This window comes from Pelobates fuscus, chromosome 3, assembly GCF_036172605.1.
Source record: "Pelobates fuscus isolate aPelFus1 chromosome 3, aPelFus1.pri, whole genome shotgun sequence".
Classification (NCBI taxonomy): domain Eukaryota; kingdom Metazoa; phylum Chordata; class Amphibia; order Anura; family Pelobatidae; genus Pelobates; species Pelobates fuscus.
Window position 1 is genome coordinate 355786030 of NC_086319.1, and position 24563 is coordinate 355810592.

The following is a 24563-nucleotide window of genomic DNA, read 5'->3' on the forward strand; positions in this document are numbered from 1 at the left end:
AAAGAGAAAGGAAGCCGGCTTTAACTAGCACACAGAGCATCCAACGCGGGCAGTGACAGACACAGCTCTATTAGGAAATGGTGGGTGGCCCTGAAAAGGGCCTTTGATGGGAGATCACAAGAAAGGGGGATGAGATGATGGTTAACCTCCGAAGCCATAGAGAGTGCGGCCCTGGCGTTTAAGGGCATAGACTACGTCCATGGCGGTCACAGTCTTCCTCTTGGCATGCTCGGTGTAGGTGACGGCGTCTCGGATAACATTCTCCAGGAAGACCTTCAGCACCCCGCGAGTCTCTTCGTAGATGAGGCCGGAGATACGCTTCACTCCTCCCCTGCGAGCCAGGCGGCGGATTGCAGGCTTGGTAATGCCCTGGATGTTGTCACGCAGGACCTTCCTGTGCCGCTTAGCGCCGCCTTTCCCGAGTCCCTTTCCGCCTTTACCTCTGCCAGACATGGTTCTCTTCTATGACGATCACAGACGAATGAAGAACATGAGCTCCGAGCAAGGCTTTATATAGCGTGAGTACGACCTGATGGGGAACTGCACAACAAGTAGGCTGTGCGATAGAGGGCGTGGTTAGGGTGTAAGTCACCCCACTCATTGTTCTCTTGGCGCTCAACACGAAAGCCTTACAGACTCTCCTCTGAGAACACGTGGGGGAGGGGCAGAAACGGAATCATTGGTCAGTTTGTAAATTATTACTCCTGGCGCCAGCCCTGACAACGGTGCTTCCTCCCATCGGTTCTAACAACAAAATAAGATAGGAAATCAAATACTGGTGTTCTCTACAACATAACTTTCGATTTAAAAAATAAATAAATAGTTGAAAAAAAAACAATTTGCAATGTGTTGAGTATCAATTTGCTATTTATTCATATAATATCACAATTTATTCTATACCTGGAATTGGAAAAAGAGAGGATAGCAGTATGAAGTGTATATTATTATAAATAATAATAATAATAATACACACTTATTGATTAGTAAAGGTGCAAAAATGATAAAAATCTTGGTACAAAAATGATGTATCACTCCTTTTGTTAAAAGGCTGAATTGTTATTTTCCGAAGGCACCACTAGAGGCCACTATAGAACAACATACTGCTATCCTGTCTCGCATACAGTTACAGACACTCATTACACTAAATAGCTTTAGGTGGCTGTCCTGCAGTTTTTCTGCAGTCTAAATATAATGGCCTTTAAGTATAGGTATGTCACAGAAGCCGTGACTTGTGTGCTCAGTTATTTTTAAAATGTTGAACTGAATGAAAACCATTGTGTTTAATAAGCTTATATAAAAGGCATTGAAAAATGTGTCTTGGTGTCCAGCACCAAAATAAATTATCATGTCTTGACCTAATTATGTCCAAGACACCAGGGTTTGCTTTAACCGAATACAACTGGTCTTGTTTTACACCCCACCTCCTATAGAATGTAAGCTCGATTGAGCTGGGTCCTCTTCAACCTATTGTTCCTGTACGTTTATTTGTAATTGTCCTATTTATAGTTAAATCCCCTCTCATGATATTGTAAAGAGCTACGGAATCTGTTGGCGCTATATAAATGGCAATAATAATAATAATAATAATAATAATAATAATAATAATTGTCCACTATATTGGGGATTTTACAATGTTCCAGAGGGCTATAATCACTGTATGCTGTAGCTGAATCCAGGACCAGTGAAGGATTAGAGAAGTGGTGACCAAGGGACACTAAGAGACCGTGTTACCCATGAGAAGGTGTAATACCAGTAGTCAGTAAAACTATAGATATGAAAGGTCTATGACAATAAATACAACTCTCTCTCTTCTCTCATACTAAATCAGCTGGTGTCTGGAAACATTTAAATACATTGTGGTGAACAGAACATCGCCATGGGCTTTTGGAGGGGCCTGCATGCCAGCCTCCTGCCAAAAGACTATGGTCTAGGTCAGCGACTGTAAACACCCAGATTTTATTACCCCTGGTTTGGCACTTTCTATAGAACTGTACGCTAGCTCACTGGCGGCTGTTTGCATGGACCAAAACCGCGAATAGACTTCAGGGGGACTTAGCCGCGAATGCCCTGGAACTATTTTGGGCGTGAAAACTTTACGGTTCCCAGACAGTCCCCAGCGACACTCAACCGTGATTCTATGAAACTGTTTTGGGCATGGGACCATGCGTGCTGTCGGCCATAACTATGACTTCCAGGAAATTCCTGAACCCCTGAACCGATCTGGGTGATTTTTGGATATGTTGTTCACCCAGATCGGGGCTATCAGGGGATATAACTACAAAAATACAATAAATATAGTACTTGACTCAATTATCTCCCAGGTACAGAGGAGGGATTGACCTAGTTTGTATAAGAGAGTCCTGGATCTGAAAACCAATGTGATGTTGTATTTGTTTCTACTGTGGTTTACTCTCAGGTCCAGGAGGGAGTGCCGCTTGCGTGGGGATTGTCATAAAAGGTCAAGCGTGGTCCCATTAAAATCAGTTCACTTCACCCTCAACACGCAGCTTCATTTCGTGATTGTAGGTAACAGCTATACCTGCTTCTGTTTGCTATACTGGGTATAATCACTAGCTCTTGTAAGAGCTACACAGCTATACCTGCTAGACTCTCTGGAGTAGGAGAGGTCCACCCACTGGAAGCTGGATCCTGGGTTTGGTTCTAAGGTGGGTGGAGGAGAGCGAGACCCCAGCCAAGCTACGGCGGCTAAGGGGCTACGGTGCTTATGGTGTCTGGTGCAGTTCTTATAGTACTCCAGGCTACTAGGAAGCAGCGATTGACAGAGGAACCCAGTCGGGGTGCCAGGCGGTCCGTCACATAAATAAAGTCTTAAATTAGAGGGGCAAAGGTTTAAAAATAATATCAGCAAGTATAACTTTACTGAGAGGGTAGTGGATGCATATAACCACCTTCCAGCTGAAGTGGTAGAGGTTAACACAGTAAAGGAGTTTAAGCATGCGTGGATAAGGCAGAAGGCTATCCTAGTTATAAGATAAGGCAAGTGACTATTGAAAGTATTTAGAAAATTAGATGGTTCATCATACGCCGCCACATTCTATGTTTCTATGGTCATAGTGTCAAAAACAACATATAACGTATACACATATACAACAATGTGAATGGTTAAACAAAGTATCCAGACACTCAGTTTCTAAATCAGGAGGTTAGTGCAAAATAGTGGACAAGTTGAACGGGCTGTTCCCAAGGGTAACTGTCTCGGATTGTGTGGCGGTTGTGGCAGTAAACCCTCGAGAAGGTGGGTTACTTTCGGCATAGGTAGTCCCTTTCACAGTTGTGAATAGCTCCAGAGTGATAATACCCTCCTGCTAAGGATACCGCTATCGTACCCAAACACTAGTTGAGGCTTAGTGATGGGTGAAGAATAATTGTTTTATTAGGGCAAGGTACACTGAATTTATACACAGCCCCCCAGCAGGGGTCTCCATTCAAAGTAACATAAGCCCGCCTACGCGTCTTTGTGTTTAGGAGATCACTGTCAGCTGTCGGTTAAACTAATTATCTCCCGGACACAGAAAGTTGAACACAAAAAGCCCCAGAAACAACTGTTATGTGTTATAGCCCGTATTCCACCCATACAACAGATAACACTTGATGGTGGGACAATGATAAAGTTTAATGGGACAAGCTGGTCTTTTATACACAGAACTAGAGTTGAGCAGACACCTGGATGTTCGGGTCCAGCGGGTTCGGTCGAACTTTGACAAAAAAAGTCAGAGTTCGGTGTCTAACTTGACCCTGAACTCGAACCCCATTGAAGTCAATGGGGAACCGAACTTTTAACCACAAAAATGCCTCTAAAAACCTTCTGGAAAGGGCTAGAGAGCTGTAAAAGGAAGTAAAATGGGAGTAAGAGTAGGACAAGTGCTCTGCAAACAAATGTGGATAGGGAAATCACTTAAAATAACATAACAATTAAAAATACAGCTGAGCCATTAAATAGCACTAAATGGAATCTTTGAATTTAGCTTTGGAAGAACATAAATCAAAATCTAAAGCATGGCTGTCAGGAGGATCAACAGAATTATCAATTTGAGAGAGGGTTGGAGTGCAGGGTATTCTCTTTCATTGTTCAAACTGAGCTTAACTAACTCCTGATGCATGGAGAAAAGGCCTTCGCAAGCCTCTGCTAATGTGTACCTAGTTTATACTAAGTGACCCATAGGTTGAGGAGGCGGTGACTGTGGCGGTGGAGGAGGAGGAGGATGAGGTAGCCAACACTGTATTTTATGTTTTTTTTTTTATTGTGGTAGCCCACAAAATATTGGGACATACAAATAAATAAACATTTGCGGCCTGCGATGCATTTCTTGCAGTCCTGATGCATGGAGAAATGCTCAACCCCACAAAATAGTGGGACATATAAATAAAGAAACATTTGCGGCCTGCTGTGCATTTCTTGCAGTCCTGATGCATGGAGAAATGCTCAACTCCTGATGCATGGAGAAAAGGCCTTCACAAGCCTCTGCTAATGTGTACCTAGCTTATACGAAGTGACCCATAGGTTGAGAAGGCGGTGACCGTGGCGGTGGACGAGGAGGATGAGGTAGCCAACACTGTTTTGTATATGTATTAAGGCCGTTTGGCCTGTATTTGTGGGAGGGCCTTAAATTAATTCACTCCCCTATATAAGGGACACCCCCCCTTACCTGACTCATATCGCTTGAGGTCAGCATCAGACAAGCAAAGACAAGGCTGCCAAGAAAAAGGCACCGGCTAAAGTCAAGAAGCCCGTCACGAAAAAAGTCACCAAGTCACCGGTTAAAGCTAAGAAGGTAGCCGCAAATAGCCCGAAGGCGGCCAAGAAGCCGGCAGCCTCAGCTAAAAAGGCCACCAAAAGCCCGAAGAAAGTCAAAACCGCCAAGCCCAAGAAGGCAGTGAAGAGCCCGGCTAAAAAGGCAGCCAAGCCCAAAGCCGCCAAGAGTCCTGCAAAGGCTAAAAAGGCCGCTCCCAAGAAGAAATAATCCCCCTTCATTCCAAAGGCTCTTCTAAGAGCCACCACCTTCTCCTGTCAGAGCTATGTCGGCAGCGGGGTCACACATTCATTAACTGGCACAAAGACCACTGGCGATGGGGAGGAGGAACATTAGTTCAGACTAGCTTAGACTGTGGTCCAAGTATCGCCCAAAACGCTGCCAGTAGACACATCCAATGCCTACACATGCCTGCAATACGGAGGTAAAAGCACAATTATGTCTGCTTCTGGGGGGATGGTTGGTAGGTGCCAGTACAATGTGTGGCGGTGTTCTAAATGGAAGTAGATGCCCCCAGTGTTTGTTGTTTGCAGTTTTGAGACCCTGCTGTAAGCAGAACCAATAGGGACCTGCCCAAAAAGTACACTTGCAAATTCAACAGATTAGTCCAATGGCATATTTAATGCAATGTCGCCACCTGGTGGCCCTTTATACGGAGTCTTTTTATTTTTACTTATTTTTGGTTGAAGCGCTAATGAGAGAAGATTTAAGAGCCTATCCACAGAGTGCCCTGACCGGACGATAATGAACGCCCACTGACACACAAACCGCAGGCGGGAGTAGGACTAATGCTATGTCAGGGAGGCCACTTTAGTCTCCCTCCTGCCAATTGGGCTATCCTGTGCGTGCCCGCTGAACAGTTCAAGGAATCATTACAGCATGCAGAGCGCTAGTAATAGCAGTTTGTCAAAACGGAAATATATCTGCCTATGAACATCACTGAGGGTGGACATTTTGGCGCGCATTTTGAACCTGGGATCGGTTAAATATCTCGGCCAATCAAAATGCGCACAGAGTGCACCTAATACTATAACTAGGAGGATGCGGCGCTTTGTGTTCACTCGATTCTTTGTTTCTATGATTGAGACAGGATGGCAAGAACTAAGCAGACAGCACGTAAATCCACCGGAGGCAAAGCTCCCCGCAAGCAGCTAGCCACCAAAGCTGCCAGGAAGAGCGCCCCGGCTACCGGCGGAGTGAAGAAGCCTCACCGTTACCGGCCGGGAACTGTGGCTCTCCGGGAGATCCGCCGTTATCAGAAGTCCACCGAGCTGCTCATCCGCAAGCTGCCCTTCCAGCGCCTTGTCCGTGAGATCGCTCAGGATTTTAAGACCGATCTGCGCTTCCAGAGCTCTGCCGTCATGGCTCTGCAAGAGGCTAGCGAGGCTTACCTGGTGGGTCTCTTTGAGGATACCAACCTGTGCGCCATCCACGCCAAGAGGGTCACCATCATGCCTAAAGACATCCAGCTGGCTCGTAGGATCAGAGGAGAGAGAGCTTAAGCTTTTAACCTGCTCACACAAACACCCCAAAGGCTCTTTTAAGAGCCACCCACAAGAACTTAAAAAGAGCACAATTACTTCCTCTTTTTGCCACTGAAGGCAAAAGTAATCGATCTTGGGGAACAAAAAAATAAAAATAAACTACAATTATTTATAGATGATTTCTAGAGCATTTTTCCAGCCCCACCTACCTTTACACATTTAACATTAGTACTTCAAAAAGATTGACCTAAAAGCGAAACTATTTGTAATTGAAACTGACTGAGGTCTGATGTCTTCTACACAGACTTTGATTTCCCAGGCTTCAGCTTTTAGTTGTTGAAAGAAGCCTGAGGGTTGCTGGTGCTTTGTAAGGGTGGGGGTGGGGTAGAGAATGAGCTCAGTTTGGATATAGTGGGTGGCTCTTAAAAGAGCCTTTGGGTATGATTTTACTTGCTCTTGTTTGACTTGTGGCTCTCGGTTTTCTTGGGTAGAAGCACAGCCTGGATGTTGGGCAGGACACCTCCCTGGGCGATAGTCACTCCTCCCAGCAGTTTGTTGAGCTCTTCGTCGTTACGGACAGCGAGCTGGAGATGGCGGGGAATGATGCGGGTCTTCTTGTTGTCTCTGGCGGCATTTCCTGCCAGCTCCAGGATCTCAGCGGTCAGGTACTCCAGCACTGCAGCCAGATAGACGGGGGCACCGGCAACCACCCGCTGTGCATAACTCCCCTTCCTCAGCAGACGGTGGACTCTGCCGACTGGGAACTGAAGGCCAGCTCGGGATGAGCGAGTCTTGGCCTTTGCCCGGGTTTTTCCTCCTTGCTTTCCGCGGCCAGACATGTTAGCTCTAGATTGTTTGACTAGAATATAGAAAGCCCTCCCCCCTTAACACAGGCTATATAGAACCACAGTCTGCACTGTGATTGGATGGCTTTACAAGCAGCCAATTAGAGACGAGTTGTACAGGGAACCAATCATTAGCTGAAACTAATATTACACATGCGTTTCCTACGTCATCACTATTATTGACCAATCAGATCATAGAAAGCGAAAGAGCTTCATTTACATGGTCCGCCTATAAATAGAGCCGCCGGAGGAGCCGACTAGCATTGCTTATCAAACAATCAGCGTTGATCATGCCTGATCCAGCCAAGTCCGCACCAGCCGCCAAGAAAGGCTCTAAAAAAGCCGTGACCAAGACCCAGAAGAAAGATGGCAAGAAGCGTAGGAAGACCAGGAAGGAGAGCTATGCCATTTACGTGTACAAGGTGCTGAAGCAGGTCCACCCCGACACCGGTATCTCCTCCAAGGCCATGGGGATCATGAACTCCTTTGTTAATGATATCTTTGAGCGCATCGCAGGAGAAGCCTCGCGCCTGGCTCACTACAACAAGCGCTCCACCATCACCTCCCGGGAGATCCAGACCGCCGTGCGCCTGCTGCTACCCGGAGAGCTGGCAAAGCACGCCGTGTCCGAGGGCACCAAGGCTGTCACCAAGTACACCAGCGCCAAGTAATCGCCTTATTCCCCCGCTCTGTTAACACAAAGGCTCTTTTAAGAGCCACCCACATGGTCTGTCTCAGAGCTTTAATCCTCCTCATCTAAACCATCCAGTATTATTAGGTGTCCATGCTGTCTCCCAATTCTCTATCTAGTAAGTCACACACACAAATCATGTCTCTTACTCTATTCATGCACGGCTTAGTCTGTCTCCAATCGCTATTTGCCAACTGCCTGTTCAACGATGCTTTAACTAAATAAAATCATTAAAACCTTTTTTTGCCTCAAAATAGTCACATTATGAGCTGTCCCCAGCTCTGAAAACACGCGCAATTCATTATTGGTCTCCGATCAGAATATCATGAATCCTGAAGTGCTCACAAGGGAAATGCTCTTCTCTCTGCTCAGCTTCACTGGGGGGATCCCACAGATTACCACAAGGTGGCGGCAATGGATCGCACTTAGTGCTTCCCGTGGGTTCCGTTAAAGTTCCATGTATGAGTCTCGCCTAAGGCCTCGCCAAGTCTAGAGCCGCCACTGCTAATAGCAGCCAGTCAGTGTCCTTCAAGCGGCTCTGTCAGGCCTTCCTTAAGCGTGTGCCCTGCACAACCCTGCCAGCGTACTTTGACAGTTGCCACTCATATCTGGTGTCTCTATAGCGTGCTTTTACAACCAAAATTTTGTTTCCACTGTAATAGAAGAGCAGTTGCCTGCCTGCCAGCTTCTGTGTGAGGTTCACATTGGATACTGTGCCCACTTGCCCAGTGCCACCACTCATATCTGTTTTAACAATTGGTTAAGCTTTAGATTTAAAATAAATAATTTGTTTTCACTGTAATAGAAGAGCAGCTGCCTGCCTGCCAGCTTCTGTGTGAGGTTCACATTGGATACTGTGCCTACTTGCCCAGTGCCACCACTCATATCTGTTTTAACAATTGGTTAAGCTTTAGATTTAAAATAAATAATTTGTTTTCACTGTAATAGAAGAGCAGTTGCCTGCCTGCCAGCTTCTGTGTCAGGTTGGATGCCTTGCCCATTTGCACAGTCAGTGCCACCACTCATATCTGTTTTAACAATAGCTTAAGCTTTAGATTTTAAAGAAATCATTTTTTTTCACTGTAATAGAAGATCAGTTAGTTGTCTGCAAGCGTCTGGGTGTCAGGCCTACTTCAGCGTGTGCTCTGCAGACCTGTGCCAGCGTGCTTTGACAGTTGCCAATCATATCTGGTGTCTCTTTAGCGTGCTTTTACAAAGAAAAAAGGTTTCCAGTGTAAGCTAATAGCAGCCAGTCAGTGTCCTTCAAGCGGCTCTGTCAGGCCTTCCTTCAGCGTGTGCCCTGCACAACCCTGCCAGCGTACTTTGACAGTTGCCACTCATATCTGGTGTCTCTATATCGTGCTTTTACAACCAAAATTTTGTTTCCACTGTAATAGAAGAGCAGTTGCCTGCCTGCCAGCTTCTGTGTGAGGTTCACATTGGATACTGTGCCTACTTGCCCAGTGCCACCACTCATTTCGGTTTTAACAATTGGTTAAGCTTTAGATTTAAAATAAATAATTTGTTTTCACTGTAATAGAAGAGCAGTTGCCTGCCTGCCAGCTTCTGTGTCAGGTTGGATGCCTTGCCCATTTGCACAGTCAGTGCCACCACTCAAATCTGTTTTAACAATTGGTTAAGCTTTAGATTTAAAATAAATAATTTGTTTTCACTGGAATAGAAGAGCAGTTGCCTGCCTGCCAGCTTCTGTGTGAGGTTCACATTGGATACTGTGCCTACTTGCCCAGTGCCACCACTCATATCTGTTTTAACTATAGCTTAAGCTTTAGATTTTAAAGAAATCATTTTTTTTTTCACTGTAATAGAAGAGCAGTAGCCTGCCTGCCAGCTTCTGTGCCAGGTTGGATGCCTTGCCCATTTGCACAGTCAGTGCCACCACTCATATCTGTTTTAACAATAGCTTAAGCTTTAGATTTTAAAGAAATAATTTTTTTTCACTGTAATAGAAGATCAGTTTGTTGTCTGCAAGCGTCTGGGTGTCAGGCCTACTTCAGCGTGTGCTCTGCAGACCTGTGCCAGCGTGCTTTGACAGTTGCCAATCATATCTGGTGTCTCTTTAGCGTGCTTTTACAAAGAAAAAAGGTTTCCAGTGTAAGCTAATAGCAGCCAGTCAGTGTCCTTCAAGCGGCTCTGTCAGGCCTTCCTTCAGCGTGTGCCCTGCACAACCCTGCCAGCGTACTTTGACAGTTGCCACTCATATCTGGTGTCTCTATAGCGTGCTTTTACAACCAAAATTTTGTTTCCACTGTAATAGAAGATCAGTTGCCTGCCTGCCAACTTCTGTGCCAGGTTGGATGCCTTGCCCATTTGCACAGTCAGTGCCACCACTCATATCTGTTTTAACAATAGCTTAAGCTTTAGATTTAAAAGAAATATTTTTTTTTCACTGTAATAGAAGAGCAGTTAGTTGTCTGCAAGCGTCTGGGTGTCAGGCCTACTTCAGCGTGTGCTCTGTAGACCTGTTCCAGCGTGCTTTGACAGTTGCCAATCATATCTGGTGTCTCTATAGCGTGCTTTTAAAACCAAAATTTATTTTTCACTGTTATAGATTGAATAGCAGTTACTTGTCTTCAAGCGGGTGTGTCAGTCCTTCCTTCAGCGTGTGCTCTGCAGAACTGTTCCAGTGCACATTGCCAATCATATCTGGTGTCTCTATAGCGTGCTTTTAAAACCAAAATTTATTTTTCACTGTTATAGATTGAATAGCAGTTACTTGTCTTCAAGCGGGTGTGTCAGTCCTTCCTTCAGCGTGTGCTCTGCAGAACTGTTCCAGTGCACATTGCCAATCATATCTGGTGTCTCTATAGCGTGCTTTTAAAACCAAAATTTATTTTTCACTGTTATAGATTGAATAGCAGTTACTTGTCTTCAAGCGGGTGTGTCAGTCCTTCCTTCAGTGTGTGCTCTGCAGAACTGTTCCAGTGCACATTGCCAATCATATCTGGTGTCTCTATAGCGTGCTTTTAAAACCAAAATTTATTTTTCACTGTTATAGATTGAATAGCAGTTACTTGTCTTCAAGCGGGTGTGTCAGTCCTTCCTTCAGCGTGTGCTCTGCAGAACTGTTCCAGTGCACATTGCCAATCATATCTGGTGTCTCTATAGCGTGCTTTTAAAACCAAAATTAATTTTTCACTGTTATAGATTGAATAGCAGTTACTTGTCTTCAAGCGGGTGTGTCAGTCCTTCCTTCAGCGTGTGCTCTGCAGAACTGTTCCAGTGCACATTGCCAATCATATCTGGTGTCTCTATAGCGTGCTTTTAAAACCAAAATTTATTTTTCACTGTTATAGATTGAATAGCAGTTACTTGTCTTCAAGTGGGTGTGTCAGTCCTTCCTTCAGCGTGTGCTCTGCAGGACTGCTCCAGTGCACGTTGCCAATCATATCTGGTGTCTCTATAGCGTGCTTTTAAAACCAAACTTTATTTTTCACTGTTATAGATTGAATAGCAGTTACTTGTCTTCAAGCGGGTTTGTCAGTCCTTCCTTCAGCGTGTGCTCTGCAGAACTGTTCCAGTGCACATTGCCAATCATATCTGGTGTCTCTATAGCGTGCTTTTAAAACCAAAATTTATTTTTCACTGTTATAGAATGAATAGCAGTTACTTGTCTTCAAGCGGGTGTGTCAGTCCTTCCTTCAGCGTGTGCTCTGCCGAACTGTTCCAGTGCACATTGCCAATCATATCTGGTGTCTCTATAGCGTGCTTTTAAAACCAAAATTTATTTTTCACTGTTATAGATTGAATAGCAGTTACTTGTCTTCAAGCGGGTGTGTCAGTCCTTCCTTCAGCGTGTGCTCTGCAGAACTGTTCCAGTGCACATTGCCAATCATATCTGGTGTCTCTATAGCGTGCTTTTAAAACCAAAATTTATTTTTCATTGTTATAGATTGAATAGCAGTTACTTGTCTTCAAGCGGGTGTATCAGTCCTTCCTTCAGCGTGTGCTCTGCAGAACTGTTCCAGTGCACATTGCCAATCATATCTGGTGTCTCTATAGCGTGCTTTTAAAACCAAAATTTATTTTTCACTGTTATAGATTGAATTGCAGTTACTTGTCTTCAAGCGGTTGTGTCAGTCCTTCCTTCAGCGTGTGCTCTGCAGAACTGTTCCAGTGCACATTGCCAATCATATCTGGTGTCTCTATAGCGTGCTTTTAAAACCAAATTTTTTTTTTCACTGTTATAGATTGAATAGCAGTTACTTGTCTTCAAGCGGGTGTGTCAGTCCTTCCTTCAGCGTGTGCTCTGCAGAACTGTTCCAGTGCACATTGCCAATCATATCTGGTGTCTCTATAGCGTGCTTTTAAAACCAAAATTTATTTTTCACTGTTATAGATTGAATAGCAGTTACTTGTCTTCAAGCGGGTGTGTCAGTCCTTCCTTCAGCGTGTGCTCTGCAGAACTGCTCCAGTGCACATTGCCAATCATATCTGGTGTCTCTATAGCGTGCTTTTAAAACCAAAATTTATTTTTCACTGTTATAGATTGAATAGCAGTTACTTGTTTTCAAGCGGGTGTGTCAGTCCTTCCTTCAGCGTGTGCTCTGCAGAACTGTTCCAGTGCACATTGCCAATCATATCTGGTATCTCTATAGCGTGCTTTTAAAACCAAAATTTATTTTTCACTGTTATAGATTGAATAGCAGTTACTTGTCTTCAAGCGGGTGTGTCAGTCCTTCCTTCAGCGTGTGCTCTGCAGAACTGTTCCAGTGCACATTGCCAATCATATCTGGTGTCTCTATAGCGTGCTTTTAAAACCAAAATTTATTTTTCACTGTTATAGATTGAATAGCAGTTACTTGTCTTCAAGCGGGTGTGTCAGTCCTTCCTTCAGCGTGTGCTCTGCAGAACTGTTCCAGTGCACATTGCCAATCATATCTGGTGTCTCTATAGCGTGCTTTTAAAACCAAAATTTATTTTTCACTGTTATAGATTGAATAGCAGTTACTTGTCTTCAAGCGGTGATGCGCAACCATTATTGCTAGAGGATGTAGATAACAGGGATATGTCTCAGGCATTCAGCATTAAACACATGGAGGAACGGTGTGATGATGATGATGTTGTACTCGCTGCTGCTTCCTTTTGTGAGTTGTCAGATACAAGCGAAGCGGTTGATGATGACGATGCGTCCATGGATGTCACGTGGGTGCCCGCTCGGCAAGAAGAAGAACAGGGCGAAAGTTCAGATGGGGAGACAGAGAGGAGGAGGAGACGAGTTGGAAGCAGGGGGGGGTCGTCGCAAGGAGCTAGTGGCACAGTCAGACAGCATGCATCGGCACCCGGGGTCAGCCCGACAGCACGCCAATCAACGCATGCTGTGTCCACCACCAGAATGCCGTCATTGCAGAGCTCAGCAGTGTGGCATTTTTTTTGTGTGTCTGCCTCTAACAACAGCGATGCCATTTGCAACCTATGCCAAAGGAAACTGAGTCGTGGGAGGTCCAACACCCACCTAGGTACAACTGCTTTGCGTAGGCACATGATCTCACATCACAAACGCCTATGGGATCAACACATGAGTACAAGCAGCACGCCTACTCTAAGCCGCCATCCTCCTCCTGGTCCAGCATCTTCAGCCACGTCAACCACTGCTGTCCTTCTTGCCCCCTCTCAACCATCCGCCACTCCGTCTCCCGCCTTGAGCAGTTCCCGCTCATCTGCCCACAGTCATGTGTCTGTCAAGGACATGTTTGAGCGTAAGAAGCCAATGTCACCAAGTCACCCCCTTGCCCAGCGTCTGACAGCTGGCTTGTCCGAACTATTAGCCCGCCAGCTTTTACCATACAAGCTGGTGGAGTCTGAGGCGTTAAAAAAATTTGTAGCTATTGGGACACCGCAGTGGAAGGTACCCGGACGGAATTTCTTTTCACAAAAGGCAATCCCCAACTTGTACTCGATTGTGCAAAAGGAAGTCATGGCATGTCTGGCACACAGTGTTGGGGCAAGGGTCCATCTGACCACTGATACCTGGTCTGCAAAGCATGGTCAGGGCAGGTATATCACCTACACTGCGCATTGGGTAAACCTGCTGACGGCTGACAAGCAAGGAATGCGTGGCATTGCAGAGGAGTTGGTGACACCGCCACGAATTGCAGGCAGTCCTGCTGCCACCTCCTCTACTCCTCCTACTCCATCCTCTTCCATAACCTCCTCGGCTGAGTCCTCTTGTGCCGCTGCTTATTGCTCCACATCAACGGCACCCCCCCAGCTCCCCAGGTACTATTCCACATCCCGGATACGGCAGTGTCATGCCATCTTGGGTTTGACTTGCTTGAAAGCAGAGAGTCACACCGGACAAGCACTCCTGTCCGCCCTGAACGCACAGGTGGAAAAGTGGCTGACTCCGCAGCAACTGGATATCGGCAAAGTGGTGTGTGACAACGGAAAAAATTTGATAGCGGCATTGAAGTTGGGCAAGTTGACACATGTGCCGTGCATGGCACATGTGTGTAATCTGATCGTACAACGCTTTGTGCATAAGTACACAGGCTTACAGGACATCCTGAAGCAGGCCAGGAAGGTGTGTGGCCATTTCAGGCGTTCCTACACGGCCATGGCTCACTTTGCCGATATCCAGCGGCGAAACAACATGCCAGTGAGGCGCTTGATTTGCGACAGCCCTACACGTTGGAATTCAACACTCCTAATGTTCGACCACCTGCTCCAACAAGAAAAAGCTGTTAATGAATATTTGTATGACCGGGGTGCTAGGACAGCCTCTGGGGAGCTTGGAATTTTTTTGCCACGTTACTGGACGCTCATGCGCAATGCCTGTAGGCTCATGCGTCCTTTTTTTTTTTTTTTCAACGTATATTAAAATTTTTAGTATACAAATGTAAAAACATATCCCATGCTTTACCCATTTTACAGTACAACTGTACACATGCAACAGAAAAGAAATCACTGAAATTCAACAACACAAAGCTTGGCCAGCTCCTGTGCAGCCATTTACGTTGCACTCATTAGAACCAAACACTGTGGGGTGATTTCACCAAGGACCAGGATCTGATTTTTAGGGTCCTTCAAATTGAAAAGGAGGATCCGGTATTTATTCTTATATCTGCTGTCAGTACACAGGAAAAGTTTAAATATTTCTTGATCTACGTTCTCTGCAACTCCACGCACCGACTCATCCAATACGTGAAGATCTGGGGTTTCTCTGACTCTCCTCAGTAGTGTATCAAACAGAGTCTGCACTGTGGTAACACGGACATCTTCAGGACATAACTCAACTATTTGCAGATAGGCAGTCTGCAGCTTCTCTTTTTCACCTGTTCTCTTCTTTCTCTTATGCGTATTCTTGTCTATATGCAGGTGGTCTCTTGCCTTTCTTTTAACCAATTCGTTCCTTCCATATGGTTTCAAAAGATCTCTGGCATCATTACTTTCAACGCAAATAACGTCATCATAGTTAGTCTCTTCATTATTCACCGGGAAGAGAGTGTTTGCACTGACTACCCACAGCATGCTCTTGCCATTGCCTACTCCACGTTCAACGACAGGGTGCAAGTCCCAAGGAGAAGGATCATTCACTTTATTATCTGTCTTTATTTCACAAGTAGTGCCTGGAACATCCTCATGGGTCACTAGATGTAAATCTGGACTAATGTCAACCCCAGGGTCTGGAAAATCATCAATTTGAAATTTTTCGAATAATCCCAGTGGGCTGCCACATTCTTCCTCCTCTGATGGTTTGCAGAGATTCACTATGGGGTGGTGTCAAGCATTTTGGAGAACAATTAAGCATCTCCATCCCAATACGTTTCAGATGTCCTATCAGCTCTTCCACCCTATGCGATACTATGGGCAGGCTACCCGTGACGTCATTACTCACGGCCCTATTTCACGCGGACACTCTGTGTCAGTGTGTATCATGTCTCTGTGGACAGGGAACAGTCTCTATTCTGCTCTGTGTCAGTGTGTATCAAGGGTTTTGAGGACAGGTGTCAATCCATACCTGCCAAGTGACCCTATGTAGGGGGAACAGTCCCTATTCTGCTCTGTGTCAGTGTGTATCAGGGGTTTTGAGGACAGGTGTCAATCCATATCTGCCAAGTGACTCTATGTAGGGGGAACAGTCCCAATTCTGCTCTGTGTCAGTGTGTATCATGGTCTCTGTGGACGGTGAACAGTCTCTATTCTGCTCTGTGTCAGTTTGTATCATGGTCTCTGTGGACAGGGAACAGTCTCTATTCTGCTCTGTGTCAGTGTGTATCAGGGGTTTTGAGGACAGGTGTCAATCCATATCTGCCAAGTGACCTTATGTAGGGGGAACAGTCCCTATTCTGCTCTGTGTCAGTGTGTATCATGGTCTCTGTGGACGGGGAACAGTCTCTATTCTGCTCTGTGTCAGTGTGTATCATGGTCTCTGTGGACAGGGAACAGTCTCTATTCTGCTCTGTTTCAGTGTGTATCAGGGGTTTTGAGGACAGGTGTCAATCCATATCTGCCAAGTGACCCTATGTAGGGGGAACAGTCCCTATTCTGCTCTGTGTCAGTGTGTATCACAGTCTCTGTGGACGGTGAACAGTCTCTATTCTGCTCTGTGTCAGTGTGTATCATGGTCTCTGTGGACAGGGAACAGTCTCTATTCTGCTCTGTGTCAGTGTGTATCAGGGGTTTTGAGGACAGGTGTCAATCCATATCTGCCAAGTGACCCTATGTAGGGGGAACAGTCCCTATTCTGCTCTGTGTCAGTGTGTATCAGGGGCTTTGAGGACAGGTGTCAATCCATACCTGCCAAGTGACCCTATGTAGGGGGGACAGTCTCTATTCTGCTCTGTGTCAGTGTGTATCATGGTCTCTGTGGACGGGGAACAGTCTCTATTCTGCTCTGTGTCAGTGTGTATCATGGTCTCTGTGGACGGTGAATAGTCTCTATTCTGCTCTGTGTCAGTGTGTATCAGGGGTTTTGAGGACAGGTGTCAATCCATATCTGCCAAGTGACCCTATGTAGGGGGAACAGTCCCTATTCTGCTCCGTGTCAGTGTGTATCATGGTCTCTGTGGACAGGGAACAGTCTCTATTCTGCTCTGTGTCAGTGTGTATCAGGGGTTTTGAGGACAGGTGTCAACCCATATCTGCCAAGTGACCCTATGTAGGGGGAACAGTCCCTATTCTGCTCTGTGTCAGTGTGTATCATGGTCTCTGTGGACGGTGAACAGTCTCTATTCTGCTCTGTGTCAGTGTGTATCATGGTCTCTGTGGACAGGGAACAGTCTCTATTCTGCTCTGTGTCAGTGTGTATCATGGACTCTGTGGACAGGGAACAGTCCCTATTCTGCTCTGTGTCAGTATGTATCAGGGGTTTTGAGGACAGGTGTCAATCCATATCTGCCAAGTGACCCTATGTAGGGGGAACAGTCCCTATTCTGCTCTGTGTCAGTGTGTATCAGGGGTTTTGAGGACAGGTGTCAATCCATATCTGCCAAGTGACCCTATGTAGGGGGAAAAGTCCCTATTCTGCTCTGTGTCAGTGTGTATCATGGTCTCTGTGGACGGTGAACAGTCTCTATTCTGCTCTGTGTCAGTGTGTATCATGGTCTCTGTGGACAGGGAACAGTCTCTATTCTGCTCTGTGTCAGTGTGTATCAGGGGTTTTGAGGACAGGTGTCAATCCATATCTGCCAAGTGACCCTATGTAGGGGGAACAGTCCCTATTCTTATCTGTGTCAGTGTGTATCAGGGGTTTTGAGGACAGGTGTCAATCCATATCTGCCAAGTGACCCTATGTAGGAGGAACAGTCCCTATTCTGCTCTGTGTCAGTGTGTATCACGGGTTTTGAAGGCAGGTGTCAATCCATATCTGCCAAGTGACCCTATGTAGGAGGAACAGTCCCTATTCTGCTCTGTGTCAGTGTGTATCAGGGGCTTTGAGGACAGGTGTCAATCCATACCTGCCAAGTGACCCTATGTAGGGGGAACAGTCCCTATTCTGCTCTGTGTCAGTGTGTATCAGGGGTTTTGAGGACAGGTGTCAATCCATATCTGCCAAGTGACCCTATGTAGGGGGAACAGTCCCTATTCTGCTCTGTGTCAGTGTGTATCATGGTCTCTGTGGACGGGGAACAGTCTCTATTCTGCTCTGTGTCAGTGTGTATCATGGTCTCTGTGGACGGTGAACAGTCTCTATTCTGCTCTGTGTCAGTGTGTGTCATGGTCTCTGTGGACAGGGAACAGTCTCTATTCTGCTCTGTGTCAGTGTGTATCAGGGGTTTTGAGGACAGGTGTCAATCCATATCTGCCAAGTGACCCTATGTAGGGGGAACAGTCCCTATTCTGCTCTGTGTCAGTGTGTATCATGGTCTCTGTGGACAGTGAACAGTCTCTATTCTGCTCTGTGTCAGTGTGTATCAGGGCAGGGCTTTGAGGACAGGTGTCAATGTTAGGTGATTTCTGCCCTTTATGGATTAAAAACAGACTCTGCATCAACTGTGCAATTTTCCATGGGAGTTTTGCCATGGATCCCCCTCCGGCATGCCACAGTCTAGGTGTTAGTCCGCTTGAAACAACTTTTCCATCACTTTTGTGGCCAGAAAGAGTCCCTGTTGGTTTTAAAATTTGCCTGCCCATTGAAGTCAATGGCGGTTCGCGCGGTTCGCCGGTTCGCGAACATTTGCGGAAGTTCGCGTTCGCCGTTCGCGAACCGAAAATTTCGGGTTCGCGACAACACTAATGCACGCTATTGTGACACCAGATATGAGTGGCAATGTGCACTGGCACAGTTCTGCAGAACACACGCTGTAGGCCTGACACACCTGCTTTAAGGACACTGACTGCTATTAGCTTACACTGGAAACCTTTTTTTCTTTGTAAAAGCACGCTATAGAGACACCAGATATGAGTGGCAATGTGCACTGGCACAGGTCTGCAGAGCACAGGCTGTAGGCCTGACACACCCGCTTGAAGACAAGTAACTGCTATTCAATCTATAACAGTGAAAAAAGTTTTTTGGTTTTAAATGCATGCTATTGTGACACCAGATATAAGTGGCAATGTGCACTGGCACAGTTCTGCAGAGCATACGCTGTAGGCCTGACACACCCGCTTTAAGGACACTGACTGCTATTAGCTTACACTGGAAACCTTTTTTTTCTTTGTAAAAGCACGCTATAGAGACACCAGATATGAGTGGCAATGTGCACTGGCACAGGTCTGCAGAGCACAGGCTGTAGGCCTGACACACCCGCTTGAAGACAAGTAACTGCTATTCAATCCATAACAGTGAAAAATGTTTTTTGGTTTTAAATGCACAAAATTGTGACACCTGATATGAGTGGCAATGTGCACTGGCACAGTTCGGCAGAGCACACGCTGTAGGCCTGACACTCCCGCTTTAAGGACACTGAATGCTATTAGCTTACACTGGAAACCTTTTTTTCTTTGTAAAAGCACGCTAAAGAGACACCAGATATGAGTGGCAATGTGCACTGGCACAGGTCTGCAGAGCACAGGCTGTAGGCCTGACACACCCGCTTGAAGACAAGTAACTGCTATTCAATCTATAACAGTGAAAAAAAATTTTTGGATTTAAATGCATGCTATTGTGACACCAGATATGAGTGGCAATGTGCACTGGCACAGTTCTGCAGAGCGTACGCTGTAGGCCTGACACACCTGCTTTAAGGACACTGAATGCTATTAGCTTACACTGGAAACCTTTTTTTTTCTTTGTAAAAGCACGCTATAGAGACACCAGATATGAGTGGCAATGTGCACTGGCACAGGTCTGCAGAGCACAGGCTGTAGGCCTGACACACCCGCTTGAAGACAAGTAACTGCTATTCAATCTATAACAGTGAAAAAAGTTTTTTTGGTTTTAAATGCACGCTATTGTGACACCAGATATGAGTGGCAATGTGCACTGGCACAGTTCTGCAGAGCACACGATGTAGGCCTGACACACCTGCTTTAAGGACACTGACTGCTATTAGCTTACACTGGAAACCTTTTTTTCTTTGTAAAAGCACGCTATAGAGACACCAGATATGAGTTGCAATGTGCACTGGCACAGGTCTGCAGAGCACAGGCTGTAGGCCTGACACACCCGCTTGAAGACAAGTAACTGCTATTCGATCTATAACGGTGAAAAAAGTTTTTTGGTTTTAAATGCACGCTATTGTGACACCAGATATTAGTGGCAATGTGCACTGGCACAGTTCTGCAGAACACACGCTGTAGGCCTGACACACCTGCTTTAAGGACACTGACTGCTATTAGCTTACACTGGAAACCTTTTTTTCTTTGTAAAAGCACGCTATAGAGACACCAGATATGAGTGGCAATGTGCACTGGCACAGGTCTGCAGAGCACAGGCTGTAGGCCTGACACACCCGCTTGAAGACAAGTAACTGCTATTCAATCTATAACAGTGAAAAAAGTTTTTTGGTTTTAAATGCATGCTATTGTGACACCAGATATGAGTGGCAATGTGCACTGGCACAGTTCTGCAGAGCATACGCTGTAGGCCTGACACACCCGCTTTAAGGACACTGACTGCTATTAGCTTACACTGGAAACCTTTTTTTCTTTGTAAAAGCACGCTATAGAGACACCAGATATGAGTGGCAATGTGCACTGGCACAGGTGTGCAGAGCACAGGCTGTAGGCCTGACACACCCGCTTGAAGACAAGTTACTGCTATTCAATCTATAACAGTGAAAAAAGTTTTTTGGTTTTAAATGCACAAAATTGTGACACCTGATATGAGTGGCAATGTGCACTGGCACAGTTCTGCAGAGCATACGCTGTAGGCCTGACACACCCGCTTTAAGGACACTGACTGCTATTAGCTTACACTGAAAACCTTTTTTTCTTTGTAAAAGCACGCTATAGAGACACCAGATATGAGTGGCAATGTGCACTGGCACAGGTGTGCAGAGCACAGGCTGTAGGCCTGACACACCCGCTTGAAGACAAGTTACTGCTATTCAATCTATAACAGTGAAAAAAGTTTTTTGGTTTTAAATGCACAAAATTGTGACACCTGATATGAGTGGCAATGTGCACTGGCACAGTTCGGCAGAGCACACGCTGTAGGCCTGACACACCCGCTTTAAGGACACTGAATGCTATTAGCTTACACTGGAAACCTTTTTTTCTTTGTAAAAGCACGCTAAAGAGACACCAGATATGAGTGGCAATGTGCACTGGCACAGGTCTGCAGAGCTGTGGACTCAAACTTTCCTTTTACTGCAAAATCATCTGGTACCCCACTTGGTACACCTATGGCATCAATATATATGTGTCAAACTTTCCCTTTAGAGGGGTGCTCCTCTTTGTGTTCTGAAGCATGAATGTGGTGTGTCAAGAGTACCTTGTCATGTATTATGTGTATGGACATAATAACCTTGGCTAGGGCACATTTGCTTATGCATTGTAGTATTAAACCTGTCCCACGCTACATCAGCGTAGGTGGACTCGGATCATTTAGTCAATATTAATATCACCACAAACTCAGGATGGGCAAATAATCCTGAGGAAGCTTGGCGTTTGGATCTTTTTAGCTTCACGAGGTCTCCTTTTGGGGTCCTCGGCTTTCCATCGATGGCAGGTGGTCAGGCATTATTATGGCCATCAAACACCTACTTGTTGGTATCTTTTTATTTTTTTTAACAAGTCATGTTTTCCTTTAGAGTCAAAAGTGTGTCAAAATCAACGAATGTTACTTCCCATGTTGCAGAGAGTCTTGAATCTGGAACAATGAATCCACTGAGTGATCTCTGCAACTTTCACAATGCACTATTGGGTATATGGTCTTGGTTGTCACATTGATGACCGGCTAGTGCATATTTGACCCAGCAGCTCTTTGGCACCTGGATATAGTCACTTGGATTCTTGAAAGGGGTAGTGCGAGTTAGCTAGGTGCTTTGGATTCTCCTTCTCTTCTGCCTGAGCTGTCCTTGGCACAAATGACACAGGATCGGCAGTAACTGACGATTAGAGGAGTAATTCTAAGTGCTTTAGAGTATTTAGAGATCAAAGAGTTCATGAGGGTCTTGGATAGGTATAAAGTATCATGGGCCCACTGCCCAGTACATGTTTTTTGGGTAAACAGAACTTGAGAGTGTTGGAGTACAGCCCGTCTTCAAGGGTTGCCCCTTTCTGTTTTTCCAGCTTTGTATTTCTTCAGGGTCAGCAGCTGCTTGTCATTCTTTCAGAAGCTTGAGATCTGTGGGTAGGATCTACATGGTGAGTATAGAAGTTTCTTCAGCGGACACCCTTCTGTCCACTTCCCTTGGTGCACTTGTGGCTTGGTTGGCAGCTTTTGGTCAGCTGAGTGGTGCTTCTTATCTTCCAGATTGATCCAAAATAATGTGCTGCACCCAGGGCATATCTTGAGTCAGTGTAGGTATTGGCATGTCTTCCTTCAGGCATTTTGTATGCCACTGAGAAGGCTGTCAATTCAGCGTCTTGAGCAGATGTGGGTGAGGAAAGTGAAGATGCTTGACGTACCTGATCTTCTGTAGCAACAGCAAATCCAGTATGGTACCTTTCCTCTTTATCCGCAAACAGAGTGGAGTCAGGATCTGGTAAAGCTACTGCATGCTCTGTTGAAAGGTGTCTTGTTTCTTCTTTCATCTGTTCAAAGCAACCATGAGGAGCAGTAGAAGAGGTTTCCTCACCTATTTCTGTGTGAGATTGGGGGGTATTTGTCTTTCTATTTGCAGTTCTCTTGCTGACCCCCCTCTGTAGAGAGTTGTAAATTGATTGTTCATGTTTTGTTCTAATGAGTCAGGTTCCTTTCATGAGATTTCTGGGGACTTAGTGAAGAAAAAACATGAGGGACAGCCACCTCCCTTACAGGTGTCTTACTTCCATGGGAATCTGGGTCAGGACCGCACTATTTCCTTGAGAGTGCCCAAAACAGTTCTTTCATGATGAAGTGCACCTCCACCAGTCTGAATAATGTGTGGTATTCCCCCCTGGGAAGTGGCGGAAGAGTGGCCAGAGCAACTTTTCTTCAAAATATAATGTTGTCAGGTAGAGGCAGAGTTGTCTATGAGCGGAGGAAATTGGTAAGGAATAAGAAGGGAGGAAGCATATAAAGGATATAGATATGGTAGTGGGTGGATGGAAGAATGAGTAGTGGATAGAGCGAGAGGGGAAGAAGGTGGAGTAGGAGGAGGAGAAGGTGGAGTAGAGGGAGGAGTAGAAAGAGGAGAGAGGAGTAAGAGCAGGAAGAAGGAGTAGGAGAAGAAGGAATAGAGGAGAAGTAGGAGGAGAGAGGAGAAGGTGGAGTAGAAGGAGAAAGTGGAGTAGAGGGAGGAGTAGGAGGAGGAGAAGGAGGAATAGAGGGAGGAGTAGGAAGAGGAGGGAGGAGTAAGAGCAGGAGGAAGGAGTAGGAGGAGTAGAGGAGAAGTAGGAGGAAAGAGGAGAAGGTGGAGTAGAGGGAGGAGTAGGAGGAGGAGTAGAGGAGAAGTAGGAGGAGAGAGGAGAAGGTGGAGTAGAGGGAGGAGTAGGAGGAGAAAGTGGAAGACTGTAGGTGAAGGGGAGGGATCGGTGGAAGGAGTAAGCGGGGGTGGGCAGGTAAGGGAGCAGACAGGTGATGTGCAATGGAGGATACATCAGAAATCAAGACTAGGTAGAAATGCAATGGAGGCTGCGAATAGCCCATGTACAACAACTATTAACTGGCCCTATGCTTTCCCTAGAGAAAAATAATAAAAGGCTAACATGCTCATCTTGTCTGCACAGGCCTCGAACGTTTCACTCCGTGGGTGTCCCGCAGTGGCTAGCCCACCACATCTCCCACACCAGACTTGTGCCCGTGGAGACAGACGCTATCCCTGACTCTCGTTCTTTATTTTATTAATTTATATCTAACATCTCAATGTAATTCCTACTTATATCACAAATATACATTATCACAATTTTATGTCTCGCAAATGGGATAAAATTTATTCTACTCTTCACTGATAATGTATTTTTAAAACATACAAAATAGACAAATAACATTGTCTTCTGCAAAATAAATGGAAAAGATAATGGAGATTTTGTTAAGCTTATAATTGGCTATACATTAATTCACATTTCTTGTTCTCCAGTTTCTGGCTGTTAATGACAATGTACAATGTAATAGAGCAGCAGAAAATGCTAGCAGAATGCTTGGTTGCATAGGGAGAGGTATTAGCAGTAGGAAGAGGGAAATGCTCATGCCATTGTACAGAACACTGGTGAGACCTCACTTAGAGTACTGGATACAGTACTGGAGACCATATCTTCAGAAGGATATGGATACCTTAGAGAGAGTTCAAAGAAGGGCTACTAAACTGGTTCATGGATTGCAGGATAAAATTCACCAGGAAAGGTTAAAGGATCTTAACAGGTATAGCTTGGTGAAAAGACGAGACAGGGGAAATATGATAAAAGCATTTTAAGTACATAAAGGGAAACAACACAGTAAAAGTGGAGACTATATTTAAAAGAAGGAAAACTACCATAACAAGAGGACATAGTCTCAAAAATAGAGGGACAAAGGTTTAAAAATAATATCAGGAAGTATTACATTACTGAGAGGGTAGTGGATGCATGGAATAGCCTTCCAACTGTAGTGGTAGAGGTTAACTCAGAAGAAGTGTTTAAGCATGCGTGGGATAGGCATAAGGCTAAGCACTTGCTGCTAGTAACAGATCTAGAATTAATACACTATAATGCCCAACAGTCTCAATTCCTATGCATATGCAATAATAAAATATCTGGGCTTACAACAAAAATTATGTTAGTCAGTCTTTTAATCTTGGAGGCAAAC

General features: G+C 45.4%; 3 protein-coding genes across 3 annotated transcripts; 2 read left to right on the forward strand and 1 right to left on the reverse strand.

The window, feature by feature from the left end:
* The first annotated feature begins 5863 nt into the window (after positions 1 to 5863).
* Positions 5864 to 6274, forward strand: LOC134601822 (histone H3). The gene has a single exon (XM_063446322.1). The coding sequence runs from the start codon at positions 5864 to 5866 to the stop codon at positions 6272 to 6274; it is 411 nt and encodes a 136-aa protein (XP_063302392.1).
* A 428-nt stretch (positions 6275 to 6702) lies between these two features.
* On the reverse strand, positions 6703 to 7095 carry LOC134601823 (histone H2A type 1-like). The gene has a single exon (XM_063446323.1). It carries the CDS (start codon positions 7093 to 7095, stop codon positions 6703 to 6705), a length of 393 nt encoding a protein of 130 aa, XP_063302393.1.
* A 284-nt stretch (positions 7096 to 7379) lies between these two features.
* On the forward strand, positions 7380 to 7818 carry LOC134601280 (histone H2B-like). The gene has a single exon (XM_063445753.1). It carries the CDS (start codon positions 7392 to 7394, stop codon positions 7770 to 7772), a length of 381 nt encoding a protein of 126 aa, XP_063301823.1. The 5' UTR covers positions 7380 to 7391; the 3' UTR covers positions 7773 to 7818.
* Positions 7819 to 24563: the final 16745 nt, after the last annotated feature.